Source organism: Maniola jurtina, chromosome 20, assembly GCF_905333055.1.
Source record: "Maniola jurtina chromosome 20, ilManJurt1.1, whole genome shotgun sequence".
Taxonomy (NCBI): Eukaryota; Metazoa; Arthropoda; class Insecta; order Lepidoptera; family Nymphalidae; genus Maniola; species Maniola jurtina.
The window spans coordinates 3,529,555-3,554,075 of NC_060048.1; the positions used below are offsets into that span (position 1 = coordinate 3,529,555).

Consider the following 24,521-nt stretch of genomic DNA (forward strand, 5'->3'; position numbering starts at 1 on the left):
TTGTTATATAAAGTTTAACTGGAGATTGTGAAACAGATCCTTAGTAGCCCAGTCTTTAATTTAGGTACTACGATTTAGAAATGCAATTCCTTATAGCATCAAAGTTGAGGAGTTGGGTCCTCGAGTGCAACGATAAAGTCTTTACTTGTTAGGTACTTACCTCCAATATAATAACCGACAGTTTGAAAATCCCATCAATTTTTGTGGTCAAGTCCCCTGCACAATCAGGATTGAAGAGTTTGAATACAATTTTTCAATGGGACAGTGTCGCTAAGTTTCTTTATCGATTAAAATCAAATTGCGCAAATCGATTCAGAAATCTCGGAGATTTCGGTGTACATAGGTAGGTACCTCTAGTAAACTCCTCCTTTTTAAAGGCGGTTAAAAAGTAGCCTATTACTCCCTGGGTCATCCTCTACTTGTGTGTGAAAGTCCCGTCAAAATATGTCCAGCCTTTCAAAAGATTAGCCTGTTCAAACAGACAGACAAAAATTTTAAAAAATTGTGATTCAGTTATGTTACAGTTCAAATAACCATGTGAGCTTAAAATATGAAGTAGGTAGGTAGTTATTTCGAAATAACAGACAGACACTTCAATTTTATTTATTAGTAAGTAGTTATATAGATTAGTATGGACTAGATCACAGGACTAGATAGATATACAGCTACGTCTAATTGGTTTGTATAAATAATTTAATGAGTTACGTAGTAAATAAAATTTTCATTATTACATTACCCTAGATAAGAATCAATGTGACCTAATTTTTACAGAATAGGCAAATAAAAAAGGAAAGAAGTGAGTGACACTCACCGTTCCCATTCATAGTGTTGTCCTGTTTATCGATCTGTATCACTGGTATATCGATTTCCAAGTCGGAATCGATATTAATTACATGCACCTCACTGAAATCACTCGCGTGTGTATCGTTCGGCGATGGCATTGCAACTAAAGTTTTGTTTTACCTCGATCATGGACTCGTTTGAGGTCAAATATCAATAAAAATTTAATAGTAGTATATTAGAGGAACTATTATTTTGATGTCTCCATTTCCCTAGTGGGTTATTATCGATAAGTGTTTCCTATATCCTCGTCAAAGGTCAAATCGAAAATTGTTATTGACATTCGATGTACCTATAAGATATAGATACCATAGGAATCTATAATATAAGTATACAGCCTAGACAGATCTGTGTTTAAAATGCAATAAATGCAATAAGTCCAACTCGGCCTTGACCAGTTTTTAACTTTGATTTTAATACCTAGTCTACAGTTTGTGCTTCCATATAATACCTACACCAGTTAAATTATTTGCTTAGACCTGTGCTTAGATATGTATTTTAAATATAGAACCTTCGCTATACTATATACGAAGATATCGAGCGAAGGTTACTAACGAGTATTATAATATGTTTACATAAAATTATTATGTTGTTGATTCTCTCATAATGTTGACAAGTTAAGAGTCACAGTGCGTTGTATTTCTTCCTACTTCAATAGTAATGGTCCAAAATCTCACTGCCGCCAGACCTTCCTTATTTTCTAAGAAACAAAATGTGTGGGATAGAGTAAGGCTAGGGTGGTACTTCTAATGTACGCATATTTGCTAGCCAATTTAAAGATATCAGTTGCTAAAGGTACGTGAAACATTATGAATTCACTTTTCTTAATATCTGAGTGCTGATTTTTATGTATATTTCCTGAGTATTATTATATAAAAATTATGACTGATACCTACTATATTATAAGTTTGACGTGTGTATCTGTGTATCGTCATCTATGAAAATATCTCGGATGCGCCTCGGATTCTAAACGGACGTATGACGTACAATATCAAAGATGTCCACTGAATAGCTTAGCTTGGATTTGGATCAGAGATCGGATTAGTGTGTAAGCAATCACACTAATATTATAAAGGCGAAAGTTTGTGTGTGTATGTGTGTGTGTGTCTGTGTGTGTGTGTGTGTGTGTGTGTGTGTGTGTGTGTGTGTGTGTGTGTGTGTGTGTGTGTGTGTGTATGTTTGTTACTCCTTCACGCAAAAACTACTAGACGGATTTGGCTGAAATTTGGAATGGAGATAAATAATATCCTGGATTAGCACATAAGCTACTTTTTATCCCGGAAAATCAAAGAGTTCCCACGGGATTTCGAAAAACCTAAATCCACGCGGGCAAAGTCGCGGGCATCGGCTAGTATTTAATAATAATAAAAGGTATATAATAAATATCTCTTATTATGTCAAGAACTTTATTAATGCTATTATACAAAGCTAACATCCTGTTATAGCTGCTTATCTTATAGTCTGCCCATCCCCATCGCGACTATGGTCTAAATCCTTCTCATTCTAAGAAGAAACCCATGTTCAGTAGTGGACCGGCGTGATGGCTTGATCATAAGGAGTACAATAGTACCTATTTAGAATAAATGATTTCGAGTTTTTGAGTTAATGATACCAGCTCATATCGTTACAGTTTACGACAATTAGGGAACTTCTAAGTCTTTGGCAGGCGTCAAACTTTAGTAAGTACATGTGACGCAGGCAGCCCTATTGTAGTCCTATTTTTCTACATACAATTATTTTGCGTCACCATACCCTAATATTTCACATAATTATCGTCGATTCTCACTCTAGTTCACTCTGATTTCGTACCGTCTGATTTCGTCGTCTGAGTACCTACATATACCTACCTATCTACCAAGTTTCGATATTTATGTATAGGACTTATACACGAAATTTCGAACAAACTTCGCTCGAGCGGCTTAATTACTGCGCCTGACTATGTTAATACCTGTTGACTTAAACTTTGGCGTTCCATATACTGTAAACAGTTTCTGGGGCCCGATAGCTAACTGAAAATAATTGAAGTTCGTGAATTATATAATGTTTGTGTATGCGTGTAAGTTATGATAGCAAAAAGTTTGTATCTTGGTCAATATCATAGAAATATTGGTTAATATCACAGAAAAAGGTGTACGAAGCCTGCTAATTCGCAGATAATAACCAGCGTGGTGGATTATATCCGAAAATTCCTAAACCATTCTCATCCTGAAAAGAGTGCCTCATCATAGGGCTCATCAGTGGGTTTCTCTGTCCACTTTTAATATAGATACCTTGTAGTTAAGAGTGAAAAGGCATATCCTCTTACGGCGCTTTACCTTACGCGCCATTGTGACTAATTGCCAGCCGATTTTAACAGTCAAGTATTGGTCTATAAATTACAAAAAAAAACTTAAATCGTACTATTAAAAATTTAATTATTAGCATACATATCTAAATAATACTTTTATTTTACAGTTCGTCATGTTGTTCCTTTTCTGGAGACTGTATAACTCCATCCACAGCTAACTGTGAGTATTTAGCCAAGAATGTGTCCCAGAATTGCTCTCGTTTCCCCAAAGGATCCACTTTCATACTAAGTTTCTTCGTAATGTGAAGATAATCAGCTTTATCACTTCCCTTTTCGATTGGCTTCCATTTAAAATCCTTTAATACGCTGTCATCTTCGTCAGGCGTCGGGTTTCTGAAATGAGATTTTTTATTTGGGTTAAGGCTAGGTTTTATTGCAAACCTTTCTTAATATTACGGTTTTATCTGATCACTTAATGTCTTTTACGAAGTTTTGTAACAGTATAGTTGTACAAGGCATAGGTACTTATTAAATATTATTAATAATAATAAATCTATGACTGATGACTTTGGTTTCATCTTTGACTAGTTTGGGTTCGATTGTAATTTCAATTAAATATGTCCTTATACAATCCCAAGTCCTTGAACTGGAAGAAGCTTGGTAGTTATATTGTTTCTTTACTTAGTCTTTGTAGATTTTAGATACTGGTCTGTCGCTCTCATTCATTAGACACAGCACCGTATCGGAAAGAATTCTCGTCTAAAATCTATATCGTGAAATCACAGAGATAAAGATTCCTACTACATCAATGAGTAAAATGAAAGTACTCAAGTACAATGAATACATACCCCGTTTTTGCGAAGTTTGCCCATAGCCGCACCATTCTATTCAAAACTCTAGTTTCGTCTTGTTCACTTAAAAGTTTCTGTAGTTCTTCGTATTCTTTTCTAATTCGACTACAAAGATGTAAATAACACAATTCGTCAATAATCGTCGCTCCCCACGGCTCTAGACTAAATCGTGTGTATCTTCTTATAATATTCATATTTTCATTCAGAGATCCTCTGAAATCAAACATGTAATAATATACAGGTGACTGCGATTTCACAGCAAGCGTTTTAGCTGCCAAGTTTAAAGCATAATTTTGTAGTAGGTCACCCATATACACGACATATTCCAGTAGACTCCCATAATAAAAATGGCCTTCTTTAAAATAAAATGTTAAAATCTCTTTGATTGCCTCATCATATATAGTGCTTTTGCTATCAAACTTAAAGTTAGACCGGATTGGAAATAAGAAAAAGAAATCACCGGCAGTTCGTTCTACTAATTGGGGTTGAAATAGATAATGTGAAGCCAAATCTAAGCCTTCTCTCGAATTCATACCAATCATGATTGGAACATCGTTAACAAGTTTACCATTCTCAGGGAGGCACGTTAACACAGCATCGTCATTGCTATTTTCTATCACAGGCGCAAATGGAAATATGCTTAACTGTGCATTGTTTATTTGGTCCATATCTAGCAGATGACCATCTTTGTCGATTAATTCTTTAGAATCAAGTTTCTGGAGTTCTTCCAGTAACATTTCACTATCGTCGGTTGTAATATTGAACAAATTCCCAAATTGAAAAGCCCTTTCTCTTAGATTTCTTCCAAAAAATGTTGCTTCTAAAGCCGTTCCACTTTGCATAATAACACCACTAATGAGACCCTTAGCTTTTTGACTGTGAAGTAAAATATCTGCTAGAACTGCACCACCTCGATTACTCATCAATGTTACTCGTTGAGGATCACCACCAAACACGTTTATATTCTCTTTTATCCATTTAAGGCCTAAAATAAAATCTTTTACACCATTATTAGGTGGAATCACATCATCCATTGTAGTTAAGTAGCCAAATAAACTGAGTCGATGGCTTATAGTTACCACAATAACATCTTCTTCCATGAAAAAATCTGGAGAGTAGGTCTTGGTTCCATTAAAACCTGTTCTGAAGTTGTCATTGTAATCAAAAACTATAACTGGAGCTGAGGTTTCTAGGTTTGGTGTGAATATGCTGATGAAGAGACAGTCCTCAGAACCAGAAATTCCGAATGGTTCATCCACTCGCGACCTTGTGTTATATTGTAAGCACGTCGGCTTCTCGTCGTAGGCTTCAAGAGAGTCTTCCCAACCTTGATGAGGAGCAGGAGGCTGAAATTTAATTGCAAGTCATAAAGTAATTTTTTTAAAACACAACATTCAAATCGTCCTTACTTACAATTTAGCTATGCTAAAATTCGTAAGTAACTTATTGGTTCGTTAACCTCTAGTGCGAAAAAGATTGATTAAGGAATCTAAATTTTCAGAATACCTAAGGAGCTCTGAATTATGCACTCAAGTCCTTTTACCTTAAAACGTAATTTCCCAACAGGTGGCTCAGCGTATGGAATACCTTTGAACGAATAATAATTTTGCTTTTTCAAAAACGTCCTCTCAACTTTTCCTGACAACACTCCATATTTAGTTTTCACATTCACTTTTTCAAAATCATCGTTTTTGACCTCAACTGGATTAGGATCATCTTCATCGCACACACAAAAACTAATTATAACTACTAAAACTAAGAGTTCACAGTATTTCATATTAGTAATAATTATTCGTTAATCGTTGTATGTCAACACATGTTTAGTGTACTAGGAATTAATCTTTTGTGATAGATAAGGCACTCCAGGGTAAGGCTCAATCTTTTTATCGAAACGGTTGATAACAACAAGCGGTCCAATTTTTTTAAGCCAAATTAACTCGCACTAATAAATTATGATATATAATAGCTTACTTTTAAAACCGATAACTGTATCCGGAAAAACCGATTGTTCAACTTATCTATTTGGAATGTTATTCTGGCTACCGATGGCTCATACGAAATCGATCGCAAGATATTTTAGGCATGGCTGGATTTTTTATTGGATCTAGAAACTTAAGATTTTGCATGTAGGTTTTCTTTACAAGGTTTTTAAGAATTTTCGCTTCAGGGCATAATATTGTCGATGCGGTAGAGTTACTTTAAACATATTATAAAAGTACATGTCATAAAAAACCGAAATTTTGTATGTAGAAGCATTGAAAATATTTACATTAAAATTTAAAGTGCATGAATTAAAATGAAGGATAAATGATTTCATCTGTTGACCTCTTTGCTTCGGCACACATTAGGTTCACTTTACGACTGACCTAGGGTAAGAAGCATGCTAATTATTTTCGTCAATTTTACTTACTTTGAAAACCAATATTTAAGATTTTGCCAAGTCGACTTTAGTGACCATAACAAATATAAACGAATGAGTAAATAGCATTTGAAAATATAATTTACATATACGTTAGCCACTATAGTATAATGTTTAAGGCTATTATTTACCTATTTTTAGGATTCCATTCTGAGATTTCTGGGGTATATTAGCTGAGTAGCCAGCTCTTATACTGTCTTCAGACGTTACTTGGCTAAATTGTCATGTGAATTTCGGGAAAAGTGAAACTTATTAATGACGACTTTCCTGAGGCATTGGTGTGCATTGTGTATTTCACATATAAGTGAGAGATATTGGGTTCGTTTCTCGATGGCAGAGGATCGTGTGTTGTGGCACGCTCTTCGGAAGGCCTATGCCCAGCAGTAGACGCAAACAGGCTGATTAATTGATTGAAATTTCTCTGTGGCTTTAGTTACTACCACTTTAGTGTTTTAGTTTATACGATGTTGCAGCCCGTGTAGAAACTATCATTTATAACTAACTATAAATGTTAGTTAATCATCTACGCACCGATAGACGTCCAGTAGTTACTGGACGTATTATGTCCCTTGTAGGAATTACCGCGCTTCTGTCGGTATAAATAGGAAAAATAAAAAATGAGCTTTAACTAATTCATATATTTTATTCCTTTTTCTTACAAAAATTGAGGTATCAAACAGATTCTACAGTTCATCTTTGATATCTTTGACGACACCGTCGACGGCTAGTTTTTCATACCTTTCTATGAAATCATCCCAAAATTCTACTCTATCTTTGTATATATTTGATTGCATTTTTAATTCATCGCTTATAATTAAACACTGTCTGTTATCCTTTGTAGCTGGTTTCCAAATAAAATCACTGCCAGGTGGTGTAGGGTTTCTGAAAAAAATATTGTTTGTAACGAAATTCTTATGTACCTATCTACAGTGACAAAGATTCCTTTGCATGCTACCTATTTTTTACTTTTGCTGTTTACTTTTTATTTTTGAAACAAAACTTGTTGTTGTTTCTTATTGTTGTGAAGTAAAGCATTTTTTTCCATTCATTCAGATCTAGCATTGTCAGCAATATATCCGCCGCTACCACAAGAATAAAACAAAGCATAGGTCCAATATTAAAAAATCGTCTATTGTATCAACTGAGAATGAAAAATCGACTATGAATGCAGAGCGAAATCTTTTTTGATAATAATTACGGTAAGTAAAATATCAATATTGTATACGAACGAATTTGGTAGCGTTGCAATTGCGACCTTTTGTTATGTCATAAAACTTTGTGGTACTGTACCTACCTAGACTATATCGACCGATATTATCTTCAAAGAACGATAATAAGCAGAATAAAAATATGAATAATAAAGATTCTCACCTAGTTTTAGCGAAATCAGTAATAAGTTTGACCATGGTTCTTAACACTTTAATTTCTTCGGCGTCGCCACTCTCCAATAGTTTTTTATAAACTTTTCTATGTGGCTGACATACAAATAAATAACATAGCTCATCGCCGATAGATGCTCCCCAAGTGCCATCAAGAGACAAAGCTCCTTCTAGAATCGCCTTCTTGCGGAAGTTTAATTCGCCGCTATAGTCAAACATGTAGTAGTAAACCGGTGTTTCAGAAGTATTTGTATATTTCCTAACAGTGTAATCGATTGGATAAAAATTTGACATATCTCCTACAAAGTTCATATACTCTCCTGGCTTACTTATTTTAACATAGCTCTCTTCAAAATAAAAGTCTTTAATATCCTCAATGGCTTTATAATAAATATTGTCATTAATTTTAAAATGATAGTTGATTCTTCTCGGGAACAAGAGAACGAAATCTCTGTCGGCGAATGTTAGGAAATTTGGCATGTGCAGGTAACGTTCAGTCATTTCCAATGCTTCTCTTGAATTAAAGCCGATCATTACTGGTACCGATAGTTTGATGGGATTGTCATCTGGCAGCTTAGTTAGTATTGCATCATCATGTTCGATTTCTACTACGGGTCCAAACTGAACTACACCTCTTTGAAGAGCCCTAGCTTCATCAGCGTCTACGGATAAAAGTTCTGATTCTGTTATTTTAAAAGCTGAGACGCCAGACATACGTTGGAGGAACGATTCACTGGTCGTAGCCTTTTCTTTGAGTTCTTCTGTAAGAGCAATCGCTCTTTTTTTCGGCGAGTGCGTAATGTACAACGGATTCCAAGAAGTCTCACTTTGCATTATTGCTGCACTAAATAAACCTTTAGCTTTAGGGGAGTGCAACAAAATATCTACGATTACCCCTCCACCAAAATTCCCCATTAAAGTTATTCTTGAAGGATCACCACCAAAGTTATTGATGTTATCGTTAACCCATTTTAAAGCCAATATCACATCCCTTAAGCCGTTATTACCAGGGAGTACCTCGTCTTCAAATGATACAAAACCCAAGGATCCTAATCTGTAATTCATGGTTACTATAATAACATCTTCTTTCATAAAGAAGTCATTTCCGTATTCTTTAGTTGCGTTATAAGACACTCTGAAGTGTTCGTTGTAGAGAAATACTATTACAGGAAGTCTGTTGTCATTATTCGGTAGTTTTGGAGTATGAATGCTTAGATGCAAACAGTCTTCATCACCAGTAAATCCGTAACTTTTAACTGTTCTTTGGGGCATATAATATTGCGCACAATTTTTCCGTACATTTTTGACATTTAAAACTCCCTCCCATCCTGGATGAGGCACTGGCGCCTGAAATAAGGTCTTAGGTTAGATAATAATCTGATACCATCTGATATAATGACTAGATAAAAAAAACATTTAATTGATTTCTATCAAGACCTGTCCCTTGACTAAAGAAAGTTTGAAATTAAAATAAACAAAAGTTCTTCTTCTAATAATAAAGAAAAAATGATTGATTCGTTTTTTTTTTAGCAACTATTGATATAACTTTAGTTAGGTACTCACCTTAAACCTAAGTTTCCCGATCGGCGGTTCAGCGTACGGTATACCCAAAAAAGAATAAAACGTTTCACCGGGAAATATTGATTTCACTTCCAAGCCCGATATTTTGCCCGATTTTGTTTCAACTATAACATCTCCTATTACTTTATTCACACAACAAATTAAAAAAATAGCTAAACTAACTCTAGATAGAGCCATTATAATGAAATTAGTAATTTTGTTACATTTGTTTACAGTCCTTACATATGTGTTTATAACTGACGTGTTCTGTAGATAAGTAATTCGTAATCTAAGTAGCATTTAGTGATAGTGTGGGCGTAATTATTGACTTAGACGTGTGCTGATAATGTTTGCGGTAATTCTTTGAATCGGATTATCTATTAGTGACTAATCTAGTAGTTTATTAACCATAAGCTAAATAATTTATGCTTCTGATTTTGGTCAAGGAATTTGTATTTATAATATTTTATACTAGATGATATCCGTGACTTCGTCCGCGTGGATATACCTAGATGTTTTAAACACACACCCTTTGAATTTCCGGGATAAAAAGTATTCTATGTCCGTCTCCAGGATATAAGTTATTTCTGTACCTAGCAGATGTCTGCAACTTTGTCCATGTAGAATTAGGTTTAAAAAAAGCCGTGGGAACTTTTTGATTTTCCGGGATCAAAAGTAGCTTATGTCCTTCTTCGGCACTAAGTTATTTATGTACCAATTTCGTCAAAATCGGTTTAGTGAATGGGCCTTGAAAAATAGTAGACAGACAGATTGAGTCAGACAAACACACTTGCAGTGCGGTATAGTGCGGCAATGCGGTAATGACACACTTAACAGGGCTCTCTCCGACACTCGTTTCATACAATCGTAGTTCCAATTTCATTTGAATATTAAGCAACCAAAGTCCATGAAATTTTGCAGACATATTTTAGAAACTATTATCTATGTCTGTGGTTTTCCAGATTTCTGTTAAAATATTCTGTTTCAAAGTTACGCGGTCTTAAAAAATTTCATACAAATCTTTGAGCCCCTGTAATTTAAAACTACATATTTATAGAAAAATCTAAAACACCACCTCTTAAAAATGTGTGGTTATTACTACAGGAGAGCAGATCTGCCCAAGATTGAATCACTTTGTCCTTCGGTAAGGATTCAATTCTACATGAGAAAATTGGTAGGACCTTTCCCTTTATCATCACACCTCTAAAATAAGCCAACGTAATAAATTACGATCACTATCTACATCTACAAAGCTTTCGAATTCTATACCTACGCACCGCGCACCTAGGAAAACGTACCTAATAGCATAATTATTTAATGCTTTATTGCACATTAATAAAAATCTAAAATGTTATGGTACATGTAGAATTTTGTTTCATTAGAAAAAACAATTATTTGTACAATTTTACAAATGGACCAAAAGACAAAACAAACACGATTGTTATAATTCATCTTTTTTATTTTTCTCATCTCTCTTTGACGTAATAAGACCAAGTTCAGCTTTCTTTTCCCATTTTTTGATGAATTCATCCCAAAACTTAAATCTTTTCTTCAACGGGTCCTTGGCCACTTTAATATTTTTACCAATATGCAAATATTGTTTGGTTTCCATGTTATATGCAAGCCATTTGATATCGTTTAATGGGTTACTTTCATCAGGTGTGGGATTCCTGAAATTATATAAAAATATTTATTTTATTATAAAAACTTTCATAAACGTAAACTTTTAAAGCTTAGGGGATAATTGGCAATTTTTATTTTGCTCAGGCCGTTTTCAAGAACAAATTAAATAGAAAATCTGCTTGTTTTATAGCAAAAGAGGAATATTATGGTAATTTTTGTCACTCACCCATATTTTATAAAGTTTGTCCACATTTTTATCAATTTTATTTGCATTTTCATCTCGTGGGAGTCTGTGCGTTTATGCTTAGCATATTTATCATTCAGATTTGGGCATCTGAATAAATAACAAAGTTCGTCACCGGAGGCGGCTCCCCATGTCCCGTGTTGAACCGAGGCCATCTTTAAAAGGTTCACTTTGTTCTCATTCAAATCACTGAAGTAGTCAAAGAGATAGTAGTATACATTACTAAGAGATTTGTTGGAATACATTTGTACAGCTTTATCTATAGCGTACGACTTAACATCTCCTATGTAAGTCACGTATTCTGGACCACTTTTTATAGTCACCTCGCCTTTTTTGAAATAAAAGTCCTTTACATCATCTATCGCGTCGTAGTAAGCGTCGTAATAAGGGTCGAATTTAAATTTCAATCGCAGAGGCATTATAAAGGGAAAATCTTTCTCAACCATTCTAAGCCAATGCGGTTCGGAAAGGTATCTCAAAGAAGCCGCCAATCCCTCTCGGGAGTTATACCCGATCATGATGGGAACGTTTACATTGTTGGACGAATTTTCCGGATATTCGGTTACGAGGCCGTCCGGATCTTTCTCGACAATGGGACCGAATGTTAGGACACCTCTCTGGTTTTCTTTATAATAATCGTCCGGGGAAGCTCGCAGTTCTAAGTTTAATAAACTTGAAGTATTTACTTGATTCAGTTCGAGTAACAGTTTATCTCCGTTGGTAGTGGGTATTTCAAGCAATTGCCCTAGTCTGAAGGCTCTTTCTCGGACATTTTCTTGTAAGTAAGTAGGACTTAAGGCTGTGTCGCCTTGAAGGATAGCTGAACGGAACAATTTATGCGCTTTCGACCGTATCAGCAAATCTATCGCAGCAGCGCCTCCTTGTGAGCCTAACAATGTAATCTTTTCAGGATCGCCTCCGAATGATTCTATATTTTTTGCTATCCATTCTAATCCCGCAACTATGTCCAGCAAACCTGCGTTACCTGGTAAGTTTTTGTTTTCAAAGGAAAGAAAACCAAACGTGGAAAGTCGGTGACTTATTGTAACAACAACTATGTCTTCTTCTATGAAGAAGTCTGGTGCGTAATCTTTTGTCTTGTTGTAAGAGTTATGAAAGCGTTCGTTGTGAATAAACACAACCACTGCCCTTTTGTTTTCAAGGTCTGGAGTGAAAATGTCGAGGTACAGACAGTCTTCTCGGCCGTATTGACCAAACGGTTGACCTTTAAGAATAACGGTGTTATACTGTACACAGGCTGGTTTTATTTTTGTAACCGATAGCACTCCGTCCCATGGCTCTATATTTTGTGGTGCCTGAAAAATTTAAAAGGCAAAGTTTAAAATACAGTGCAAAATTACTCACAAATAGAATATATTATTCCTGATAACTTCGATATGGTTTAACTTACCTAGTAGTTACAGCATTACATGTCGTTACCTAATATTTTATTATATTAGTATGTTTTTCTGTAACTACTTCTTTCATTCTTAAGAAGTGACGTAATAATCTACAGGTTAAATTATTTTTTTATTGAAAATCTAAATAGGTATAGGTATGTATAAAAGGAAAAGGTGACTTGTTGACTGACTGGCGAATCGGGTTGTTTGGCATCCTGATAGCTATTTTGACATAAACGTCTGCTAAGAAAGGATTTTTGAAAATGTGACCCTTAAGGGGTCAAATTGGGGAATTGATTTGTGTAGTCAAGCGGATGAAGTCACGGGCATAAGCAAGTGTCACAATGAAACTTAAAGCTAGCTTTATCCAATTACTGTACAAATCATGGCCGCGCTAAATGGTGCCATGAATACCTACTGGCGATATTTCCGCGCTGGACAGCCAGGCTGATCCTTTGCGCAAAAATGAGTCAGCAGTTCTGTCACCAAACGAGACTATATCATGATAAAATGTCTCGCAAACTTTTTTTAGCACTAAAACTCCATGGCCCACAGGTATCCACGGTAAACGGAACAAAATGTTACTATATACTAGCTAATAAAAATATTTTCTCGTACCTGAAATCTCAAGTCTTTAAGAGGTGGAGCTGCAAACGGAATTCCCATAAAAGCATGGTATACTTTCTTTTCAAATATCGTCTTAAAGGTTTTTCCAGATACACGTCCATGTGTAGTTTCAACCACACTTTTGGCTAAAGCAATATTTACTATAGTTATTATCAGAATAAAAATACTACAAATTGATTTGTACATTATTATCTTTTCACGGCCAATGTGTGTTGATGAATTATTAATGTAATACTGGTACACATATCCACTGATATTAACAGTTAATAATGTGATAAACTTTATCTTTATAATTTTTGTTTTATTGAGAACCGAAATACAACGAATTTCTCTGAATACCTGTTATATATTTGTATATTTTTATTTCCCATGTCCAACTTGTTAGATTTAAGGAGATGACCCTACATGGTGTTCAAGTTTTACGGCGATTGTGATTGCATTACGCAATTTACCCTTCGCCATGAGTATGGTTCGCTGACTGAAGTGTACAAGTACACTGGAAGAGTAGTGCCATACAAAATTACAGTTATTTTTGTGCCGACTTGAACCGCCTCAAATGGTGTTCAATATTGTGTTGTGTATGTACGAGTATGTGTTGTTATGTTTGTGTCAAATGGTGTTCGTGTTAATAACTAATATGTTCACTAAAGTCTCATCACTAACATTTAGCTTCAAGTATACCTACTCACATTACACCTGACGCTCACTGCTGCTATCAGCGTAAAAATTGCGACAATTATGTTACTTTAACAACAGGTCGGCAATCGCAAGTCCAGTGTACCTGTATTAGTTATAGAGATCAGTGGGTTCGGTATAATTAGATTGCCTTTGGGATATGCTTCAATATTGACACAGCTTATCATGCGAAATCAGCCTAACTACGTACTCGTAATATAATCATAGCATAATATTAATTTATCAGGAAAATAATATATTGTATGTCCTAACTTTTAATGTATAAATATTGATCCGAAATCGGACTTAACAGTATGTATTATGTCTAACTGTAATGTTTTTCTTTGGTTGGTGTAATATCTGAAAACTATTTTGAAAATATCTTCACGGTATGTAGTTTAGTTTACAAAAATGGTTATGGCTTTAAATATCCATGAATAGTTTTCTCTTGTAATATGATTAATGTATAGTAATGTTTCTTGGTCATAGTATCGTAATGATAATTTTAATTTCTTATGCTAACTCTACAGTTACATTAAGATCAAATAAAGGAAAAATATTGGGCAGAAAGTTGAAAACAATTTTTGCGAATAAACCATATGTTGCATTTTACGAAGTACCGTATGCTGAGCCACCAATAAATGCGTTGAGATTTAAGGTAAAAAAAAGTTGTTAACTTTGAAAATGTTTATTTGAGTTCTTTTTTAAATTGAAAATGTTGGAATATAACTTACTAGAGGATGCCCGCGGCTTCGCCTGCGTGGATTTCGGGTTTTTTAAATATCGTAGGAACTCTTTGATTTTCCGGGATAAAAAGTAGTCTATGTCCTTCGCCGGGATGTATCTCAAGTCTATACGGTTCATTAAAATCGGTTCAGCGGTCGGGCCGTGAGATCGTAGCAGACAGACAGACAGACACACTTTCGCATTTGTAATATTAGTATGGATAGCTAGGCCAATTCATGCCTGCGTGAAATGGTGCCAAGAATACTAACTGCATTTTAGTACTGGACAACAAGGCGCAAAGCGCGATCAGTGCAAAAAATCAGTACCTACTTAAACTTAGTTAACATTTGATTATTTCATTTCAGCCTCCGAAAGAAATCAGACACGATATTTTTCAATTAAATAAAACAAATAACAATTTTGACTCTAGTTTGAATAACGAAGATTGCCTGTATCTGTCAATTTACACACCTCTAACAAAAAATAAAACAGAACAGTTCCCAGTTCTAGTGTGGACCCATGAATATTCAAATTGCCATGGACCTGACTTTTTTATAGAGGAGGATGTGATACTAGTGACAGTTTCATTTCGGTCTGCTATATTCGGCTTCCTAAACACTGAAGATGATTATGCTAAAGGAAATATGGGGGCTAAAGACATATTGATGGCGGTAAAATGGGTGCGTGACAACATAAGTCTTTTTAATGGAGATCCAAATAGACTTACGATTATTAGTTCTGGAAAAGCTTCTACGGTTGTTGCATCAATGTTGTTATCGCCAGCTGCTGAGGATTTGTTCACAAGAGCTATAATTTTAGATGGTAGCGCATTATCACCTGCTGACTATAGACCTTATCACAACAATGAAGTACTTCAAAAAATATATTGGAGATTGAAAGGACGTATGGATAAGTTTGATAAAAAAGAGCTATATCAATTTCTCGGTAATGCTTCCTTCAATGAATTGTTATTAGCAAGCTGTAACCTTTACGATAGCTCTGAAGTAAGAGATAACCAAAGATTGATTAACCCTTTCAGCTGTTCAGTAGAAGCTGTAATGAAGGGGGCATTTATGAGCTATCATCCATTACATGTTTACGAAAGTAAATTAGTTAATACTAATATTGATGTAATATTTGGGTATACAACTCTACCAAATTTGTATAAATTACAAGGTTTATCAAAGAATAGAAAACTTTTGAAATATTTGAATTATAATTTTCAATACCTATTGCCGTTCGAAGGAATTTGTGATGAATATGGTTCGAAACGGTATAAGAGGATTAGGAAACAAATAATGGATTTTTATTTCGTAAATGGTACCATAACGGAAAGAAGTTTGAGAAGATATGCAAAGTATCTTTCAGATCAAATAATATATCCTTTGCTCCGTCAAGCTTTGTTACATAGTAAAACACGAAGTAATGTTTACTTGTGCAGATTTGCTTATCAGGGATCGTTAAATATTGGCTGGAAGTCATCGGTGCCTAATTTGAAATGGGCAGGAGCTACATTGGGGGACGAAATCTGCTACCTATTCAAATGCAAATCAAAAACAGACGACTATAAAAGACATGAAGCATCGAATGAAAGACACTTTGTTAAGAAAATTGTCAGGCTATTCGCAAATTTTGCTAAATACGGGTAAGAACTCTCTGTTTAATTGGAGACAATTTTGTACAAGAATTTTTTGTCTCCTTAAAGAGATAAGTGGTTTCTTGTCCACAATTTTTTTCTGTCGCATCTTTTGATAAAGTATAAAATTATTGAGAAAGACATAAGTAGATATGTAACTATACTTTTTAACTAGCCGATTTGTTCTGATTTTGCATCTAAGGTAGTTGAAGTATTTTGCAATAGAAACTACATACCTATATTGGTTCGGAATCTAAATAAAATCAGCACTTTTTGGAATTAATGCTTTGAAGCAGACAGAGGGGTTAGGACGAATATCCTTTTAAGTGTAATAAGTGATAAAAACTCAGACGCGATGATTTTATTCTCTCCAGATTTTTCAAATATTTCCGAGATTAAAAATATGAAATCAAAGAATTGACTTTGTACCGCGAATCCAATCAGCGAATGCCTTTTACGTTTCAAGCAGCTAAAGTACTTTTTAATCGGACTTAAATCGGTTTAACTAATGAAAAAAGGAAGTATTTACAAGGAAGTATACAATATAACCTATTTAAAATATAAGAATATAGCGCGATAAGAAAAGAGAATAAAGAAGAGAGACCTACAAAGTCTCTTTTCTTTAATTTTCTCTCTATTCTCACGTTTTCTTTATGTAATGTAGTGAATTGATAACGAATGGGGATTTTCTTGGATTCTAATTTTTATGTAATTTACTCAAGTGTTTCCTCTTAGAATGAGGTTTGGCCATAGTCCACCACGCTAACTAAGTGCGGAATGACCATGGAATGGCCATGGAATGACCATGGAATGATCATGAAATGACCATGGAATGACAAACTTCACATATCTTTGAGAATATTATTAAACTCTCAGGCAGGATCTCATTTACGCTAAAGTGCAAGTGTAGTTTGGCAGACTTCACGTACCTTTGAGAATATTATGAAGAATCTCGATAGCTCAACGGTCGAAGAGCGGACTGAATTCCGAAAGGTCGGCGGTTCAAACCCCACCCGTTGCACACTTACTTACTCCTGGCACAAGCTTTGCGCTTAATTGGAGGGGAAAGGGGAGTATTAGTCATGATTAGCATGGCTAATATTCTTTTTTAAAAAAACAGGTTTCCTTAAAATTTTTTCCTTCACCGTCAAAGCAAATGATATTCAATTACTTAAAACGCACTTAACTCCGAAAACTGCCCGGGATCGAACCCTTGACCTTACGAATAAGAGACCGACGCTTATTCACAAGGATATTATCGCTCTCAGTGATTAATTAATATTTTTTGTTCCAGAAATCCTACTCCTTGCCCTAGTGATAATATTTTAGGCAATTTGCAATGGAATCCATTGAAAAGGGATAAAAAATTACAAGCGATGAATTTGGGGCGAAGTTTAAGAATGATCGAGGTCCCTGAGGAGGAAAGGATGAACTTTTGGGATCAATTAAGGGTAGAGTTATTTCAAAATTAGTTTTCCTTTTCGCCTGAAGAAACTCTGCTGCTGAAATAGTGAAAATAATTTCATTAGGTAATTGATCAGTAATTGCTAACATTAAAAATATCGTTTAGAAATTTTTTTAGACCCCCACTTTATTTGAATGTTATATATCCGTCAAGTCAATTTTTTTCATATAAAATGTAACCTATGTCACCCGGATGATAATAACGAATCGATTGACACCTCATTCTTCAAAGTCGGCCCAGTAGTTTTGGCCCTACAGTAGAACACACATAAATACAAACCTACATACATACGTAGACTGCTTAAATCATAACCCTTCCTTTTGGTTTTGCCGTAGTCAGGTAAAAATAGAGACCTAATTTTGATCATTGTATGCAGAAAGGTCAGTCACATGCTCTATTTATACTGGGTGTCGTTATTTACATCAAAATTACCTACTTAATAACAACCCCTGTAAAATACACCTTTCATTCGTTACACTATTGACTTTTGATTTGATCGTATCACCTCACCATTCAGTTAAACAGGTTCACTTCCAGATTGCCGAATGAAAAGGGTTCGCTAAAGACATCCGCAAGGCTGAGCTGTATGCGAAGTCACGTACAAGTTTGATTCCAATTTGGACGGTCAACAAAGATCCGTCGGTTCTTGAAGGTTGGGACTTGGGAGGTAAATACTTCGAAATTAGCCATTTGGTCACTTCAGTGTATTCGTTTGTTTGGAATTTGTAAATACAAATAGGAAAGGCTTCCTGTTAAAGATAAGTGCCCTACACAACACGTTTGAGTAAGTACCTACCTACCTAGTCACCAGAATATTATGTTTCTTCTAGAGGTTCGTGAAAGTTCGACATGGCAATCGAAGTCGGGACGCCCTGCACATATCGATTTAATAATATCGATTTAATAAACAAAGATAATGCTCAATCAGCACGTTGTCCCGACACCGGTTAGCGTTGAAAATGTTGGCATCGAAATTGTTTCACAATACAACTACCTTGGCCAAATAATTCAATTGGGCAGAAGCAATTTCGACGAGGAAGCCAACAGAAGAATTCGGCTAGGTTGGGCAGCTTTTGGGAAATTAAGTCAAGTCTTCTCATCGTCAATTCCTCAATGCCTGAAAACAAAAGTCTTTAACCAGTGTGTCCTTCCCGTCCTCACCTATGGTGCTGAAACGTGGACACTGACAAACGGCCTTGTCCACAAATTCAAAGTTGCTCAGCGAGCTATGGAGAGGGCTATGTTAGGAGTTTCCTTGAGGGATAAGATCCGAAATGAGGAGATCCGCAGGAGAACCAAGGTCACTGACAAAGCCCAAACTATTAGCAAGCTGAAGTGGCAGTGGGCAGGCCATGCTTGTCGTAGAGGCGATGGCCGTTGGAGCCGGAAAGTCCTTGAGTGGAGACCGCGTTTAAGCAAACGTAGTGTGGGACGCCCTCCAGCACGATGGACCGATGATATTAAGCGGCTGGCAGGAAGTGGCTGGATGAGGAAGGCTGAGGACCGGGTGTGGTGGCGCTCTTTAGGGAAGGCCTATGTCCAGCAGTGGACGTCCACAGGCTGATGATGAATGGGCCGTGAAAAGGTCGCAGACAGACTGACAAACTATAATAATCTATAATAAACGATAATATTAATAACTAAAATATACTATAATAGTTCTTATTTAGAACTGAGAGTTGTGATTCGTCATTTACGAATCGCTCCTATTTCGAGTAATTTGTTTAATGGTTTTTGAAAATCTAAAGACTTGTGAGGTAATCACTGGGATTGCTATTTTTGAACCGGCGTACTTATAAAAGGAATAATGTAGCCTTCGATCGAATAAATACATGATCATTCATGTGAGAAAAGACGTAAACGTCATGCGTACGATACCTCGTGTAGCACTAGCGGCGGCTGTAAGCGCCTGCGGCGCGGCGGCGACGGCGCGGCGGCGGTGAGCGCTCGGGGGCCGCGGCGCGGAGGGGCCGGCTGCTCTGCTGCTGGTACTGGCGCGGAACTAGCCGACTCTTCTTCGATTTTGATTTTTCCGTTAGTATTTGAGTTTTCAAGAGTGTATATAGAAGACACCACGAATTTTTTTTTTTTTTTCTGCTTCGTTGTGGTACATATCACATAAGATTCGGCAGGCGTCGTTCGCTATTGCTCTTGGTGTAAGCCTTCGTATATTATGATTTCTAGTGCTGGAGTTAAGGCAGTTAAGGTGTTACCGAGTTGTTTGTGCAATTACATAAGGGACGAGTCCCATTTTTCAAAGGACTGCTTTAGCCTCTCAGTTCAAAATTGGAGGTAAAATTTTATCAATTTGTTCAGGCTCTGTACCTTCGAGTGACATAATTTCAGTAACCGGGTTTGACTTCTACTTCACGTGCTGGTTCCCCAGGTAAAGAAGCATCGTCGCTATATTCATCATGAATATTTGAAAGAATGAAAACAAAATTGAAATAGCCCTCAATTTAGCTATTCGCTATTTTATTTTTGTTTTGACGGTAAGAGCCCAGAATTTGGCAATTACGCATCAATGTGGTAAACTTGATGGATAAAATCCAGGTATTCATCATGAATATTTCAAAAAATGAATATTCAAATTTAAATCAAATTCAAAACATTTTTATTCAATTAGACTTTTACAAGTTCTTTTGAATCGTCGAAAGCATCTACTACTGGTTAAAATAAAATTGCAATAGCCCACAATTTAGCTATTCGCAATTTATTTTTGTTTTGATGGTAAGAGCCCAGAATTTGGCAAATACGCATCGTGACGGTAAGAGCCCAGAATTTGGCAATTACGCATCAATGTGGTAAACTTGATGGATAAAATCCAGGTATTCATCATGAATATTTCAAAAAATGAATATTCAAATTTAAATCAAATTCAAAACATTTTTATTCAATTAGACTTTTACAAGTTCTTTTGAATCGTCGAAAGCATCTACCACTGGTTAAAATAAAATTGAAATAGCCCACAATTTAGCTATTCGCAATTTATTTTTGTTTTGATGGTAAGAGCCCAGAATTTGGCAAATACGCATCAATGTGGTAAGCTTGATGGATAAACTCCAGCTATTCATCATGAATATTTGTTTAAAAGATTCTTTTGAATCGTCAAAAGTATCTATCACTGGTTAAAATAAAATTGAAATAGCCCACAATATAGCTATTCGCTATTTATTTTTGTTTGATGGTAAGAGCCCAGAATTTGGCAAATACGCATCACTGTCGTAAGCTTGATGTATACAATCCAGGTATTTATTATGAATATTTGAAAGAACGAAGTCTTCTTTAAAGTTATACTTTTGTATCGGTTTAATTTTAATAAAATGGATTCTACTTACGATTTGTGTTCTCGTTTTCTTTGGCGTTTTTCATTTAGCCTCCTTATTCTCCTGATTCTTTCCTCTGGGTCCTCATTTTTCCTCTTCTTCCCCATGTTCAGAACGATGATTTTAATAATATTTCGCGCGGGTTTCTGTGACGTGCGTAGGCTTCGGCACGGAAACACGTAATGACAAGCCGGCCGTGAAGTGGTCCGAGCTGTGGTGGGAGGGCGCTGGTGGGGGATTGGATGCGGGTGGGCAGTGTTGCCAATTTCAAAGTCAAAAAAGATCTAAAAATCCGTGCTAGGCTGATGCGTGGGACGCGTTCTACAATATGTAAACCAAATCGCAAAGAAAGAAGCTGCGAAGCATAATATAAAGTTGAGAACACTTTTTCGATGTTAGTACATAATAATGCTCCTTTTTATTTTACAAGTTCCATATTATTTATATTTTCAAGATATCTTCTCGTCCAAAATTCCTCAGTGCTTGAAGACCAAAGTCTTCGAACAGTGCGTATTGCCAGCATTGAAATATGTATTCGAGACATGGTTGCTATGGGTTTCATAAGAAAGCTCAGTTACTCAGCGCGCAATGGACAAAGCTGTGTTTGGAGTTTCTGTATGTGATCAAATGAGAGATCCATATGTGAACCGCAATGAGTTAAATGAGTTACGAAGCTGAAGTGGCAGGTAGTAGCTGGCGGGCGTGCTCTGCCTTTTTGGAGTGTTTTTTTTTGTTAAAACTGACTGGGAACCGCTCTAAGGGGGTGCCGTGCGTATGTCGGCGGGCGCCGGCACAAACGGGGTCCATACTTGTATAGTTTAGGTATGGCAAAACGAATCAAACTGAAGATCTAATCAATTGATCTCCTGTCACGGCTTACATGAATATATTAAAAAATGAAGATTTTACGCCAAGTACTTTTTAACCCCCGACCCAAAAAGGGGGGTGTTATAAGTTTGACGTGTGTATCTGTGTATTTGTCTGTGGCATCGTGGCTCCTAAACTAATGAACCTATTTTAATTTAGATTTTTTCGCTTGAAAGGTGGCTTGATCGAGAGTGTTCTTAGCTATAATCCAAGAAAATCGGTTCAGCCGTTTGAAAATTATCAGCGCTTTTCTAGTTATTACTGTAACATTGATAGGGGCAAAATTTATGGGTTCGCGTCACCGCTGCGACTCATTCGACATGCTAATAGGTGACGTGTTATTTTTTTCTGCTATAGTTAAGTGAACCATGCTCTTCCCAAGATGTGGAGATTATGTCCCATTTCAATACTTAGGTAGGAAGACAATGACGCAACCTCCCACTTTGACATAGTGCGGGAGTTGATCACGCTGGAGAACATTGGATATTACTATTATTATATACCTAAGATATAACATACCAGACATATAACCTGTCTAACCGATGTTACCTATATGTTTTCGTACCCAAAGCCCATATTACTTCACCAACCACTAGTTGATCGTCCGTAGATAGCTCGTTTTGTGTTCCGGGTCGAATTCAAAGCTACATAAGTAGGTCAAGGGGATTGCTGGCTAACGTTCCGGATTCGTACAAAATTTAGTTTTCAGTAAACGGTCAAAGCTTCAAAGCTTCATAACTTTATGATACCTTTATTTTTTAAACAAAACTCTAGTTCTCTGTCTTTATTATTTAGAAAAAACTAGCCTTTGCCCGCCACTTCATCCATATGACAAAATTTATTATAACCTATAGATGATGATCGTCATGTGAATTTGTGTTTTTAAAAATCCCGTGGGAACTTTTTGAGTTTCCGTGCTTGGATTAAAGTCTATGTTTCCGAAATGAAAAACCCATATCCTTTCCTAGAATGCATGCTATCTCCATATCAAATTTCGTCAAAATCGATTAAACAGTTGGGCTTTGAAAAGCTATCAGACAGAACTCTATCGCATTCGTTTATATAACACTCGGCAATAATAGTTTCCAGTAATAGAACTTTCATAGTCGGGTCATTAATTCCAGTGACTTTAACCCGGGAAATCAAAGAGTTCCCAGGAGATTTTTAACGGACTTCAAAAAGTAGGTTGTGTATTTGACCCGTGTGTATGTAATGTACCTATATGCATGTAAGTATGTTTACGATTATCTTGCAGACTAATCAACCAATTTAAAAGATTTTTGTACCTACACATTTTTAAAAACCTAACTTCCACATTTATAATATTGGGTGTCATCCATAGCAGCAGTGGAAGCAGCGGGGTGATTCGTTAACTCAGTGATGAATGTTAGCCACCGAGCTCATTTTTTAATCCATTGAAGGTTTTCTACGAAACAATATTTTAACATCACCCAGTGAAGCAGCAATGTGGAACCAACCAACCTCGGTGGCATTGAGTTAGCTGACCAACGAACCTCGGTAGCACTGAGTTAGCGCATCACCTAGCAGGCACCAGTTTGTGGAAGTCCATGATACACAATCCTAGAGGTTCACTTATAGAAATTCACACAGCTAAGCTGTCTAGGGATGCTGTTGTGGATTCGAGTCACGTATGCACTACCAGTATCATGTATCTATCCTCTTTTTTAACCCCCGACCCAAAAAGAGGGGAGTTATAAGTTTGACGTGTGTATCTGTGTATCTGTGTGTCTGTGTATCTGTGTATCTGTGTATCTGTGTATCTGTGTATCTGTGTATCTGTGTTTCTGTGTATCTGTCTGTGGCATCGTAGCGCCTAAACGAATGAACCGATTTTAATTTACTTTTTTTTGTTTGAAAGGTGGCTTGATCAAGAGTGTTCTTAGCTATAATCCAAAAAAATTGGTTCAGCCGTTTAAGAGTTATCAGCTCTTTTCTAGTTTTCTTGTTGAAAAGAAGGTTAGATATCCGTTAGGTTCATAATGTTCAGAGTTATTATAAATATGACAACTCGTGCACCGAATGTTATCGATTTTTCATTTTGATTGATTGCTTTGGAAAACTACAGACAGGCAAAACAAATGGATTATAGATGAGTTGAAACTGTGGGAATTTTAAATTATGCTACGCACGTAGCACAACCTTTCCGCATTGCGCGTAGAAACCATTAGGGATGCGTTTTTAATAAATCCCCTTCTGGTTCATTCACTTCGTCACTATTCATTGATATAAAAAAATATACGCATAAGATTTTCATTTCAAATTGCTGTAGGTATTAAAATAAAAAATTTTTTTTAGTCCCATAATTTAATAAAAAAAGTGTCCCATTTAGTAAAAAAAGTGTACTTAAAAGTGTAAAACTTCCATAGTAAATCCCATGTGTCTGTATTACACAATTATTTAAAATGAATTATTAGAGCTTACAAAGTTTAAATTTAACTTTTTAAGAGATAATTTTTCGATCGCTGGATAAACTTTAACTCATGAATTAATTTGACGTGTTGACCGATTTCGTATAGAATAACTGTCAAAGCCTGAAATTTATTCCTTAGATAAAAGTTATTTGACAATTGAAAAA

General features: G+C 35.9%; 2 protein-coding genes and 1 pseudogene across 3 annotated transcripts in view; 1 reads left to right on the top strand and 2 right to left on the bottom strand.

Annotated features, from left to right (window-relative positions):
* Nucleotides 1–957, bottom strand: part of LOC123875503 (aldehyde dehydrogenase, dimeric NADP-preferring) — a 39,091-nt gene extending 38,134 nt beyond the window's left edge. For both annotated transcript variants that reach the window (XM_045921357.1, XM_045921356.1), the window contains exon 1: nucleotides 812–957. In XM_045921357.1, coding sequence (XP_045777313.1) covers nucleotides 812–941 — 130 coding nt within the window. In that variant the 5' untranslated portion in view covers nucleotides 942–957. The remainder of the gene's footprint in view (nucleotides 1–811) is intronic.
* Nucleotides 958–3,278: 2,321 nt separating this feature from the next.
* Nucleotides 3,279–13,714, bottom strand: LOC123875520 (annotated as a pseudogene).
* Nucleotides 13,715–14,385: 671 nt separating this feature from the next.
* Nucleotides 14,386–17,807, top strand: LOC123875505 (juvenile hormone esterase-like). The gene is made up of 3 exons (XM_045921361.1): nucleotides 14,386–14,563; nucleotides 14,997–16,276; nucleotides 17,562–17,807. Exons 1-3 carry the CDS (start codon nucleotides 14,402–14,404, stop codon nucleotides 17,737–17,739), a joined length of 1,620 nt encoding a protein of 539 aa, XP_045777317.1. The 5' UTR covers nucleotides 14,386–14,401; the 3' UTR covers nucleotides 17,740–17,807.
* Nucleotides 17,808–24,521: the final 6,714 nt, after the last annotated feature.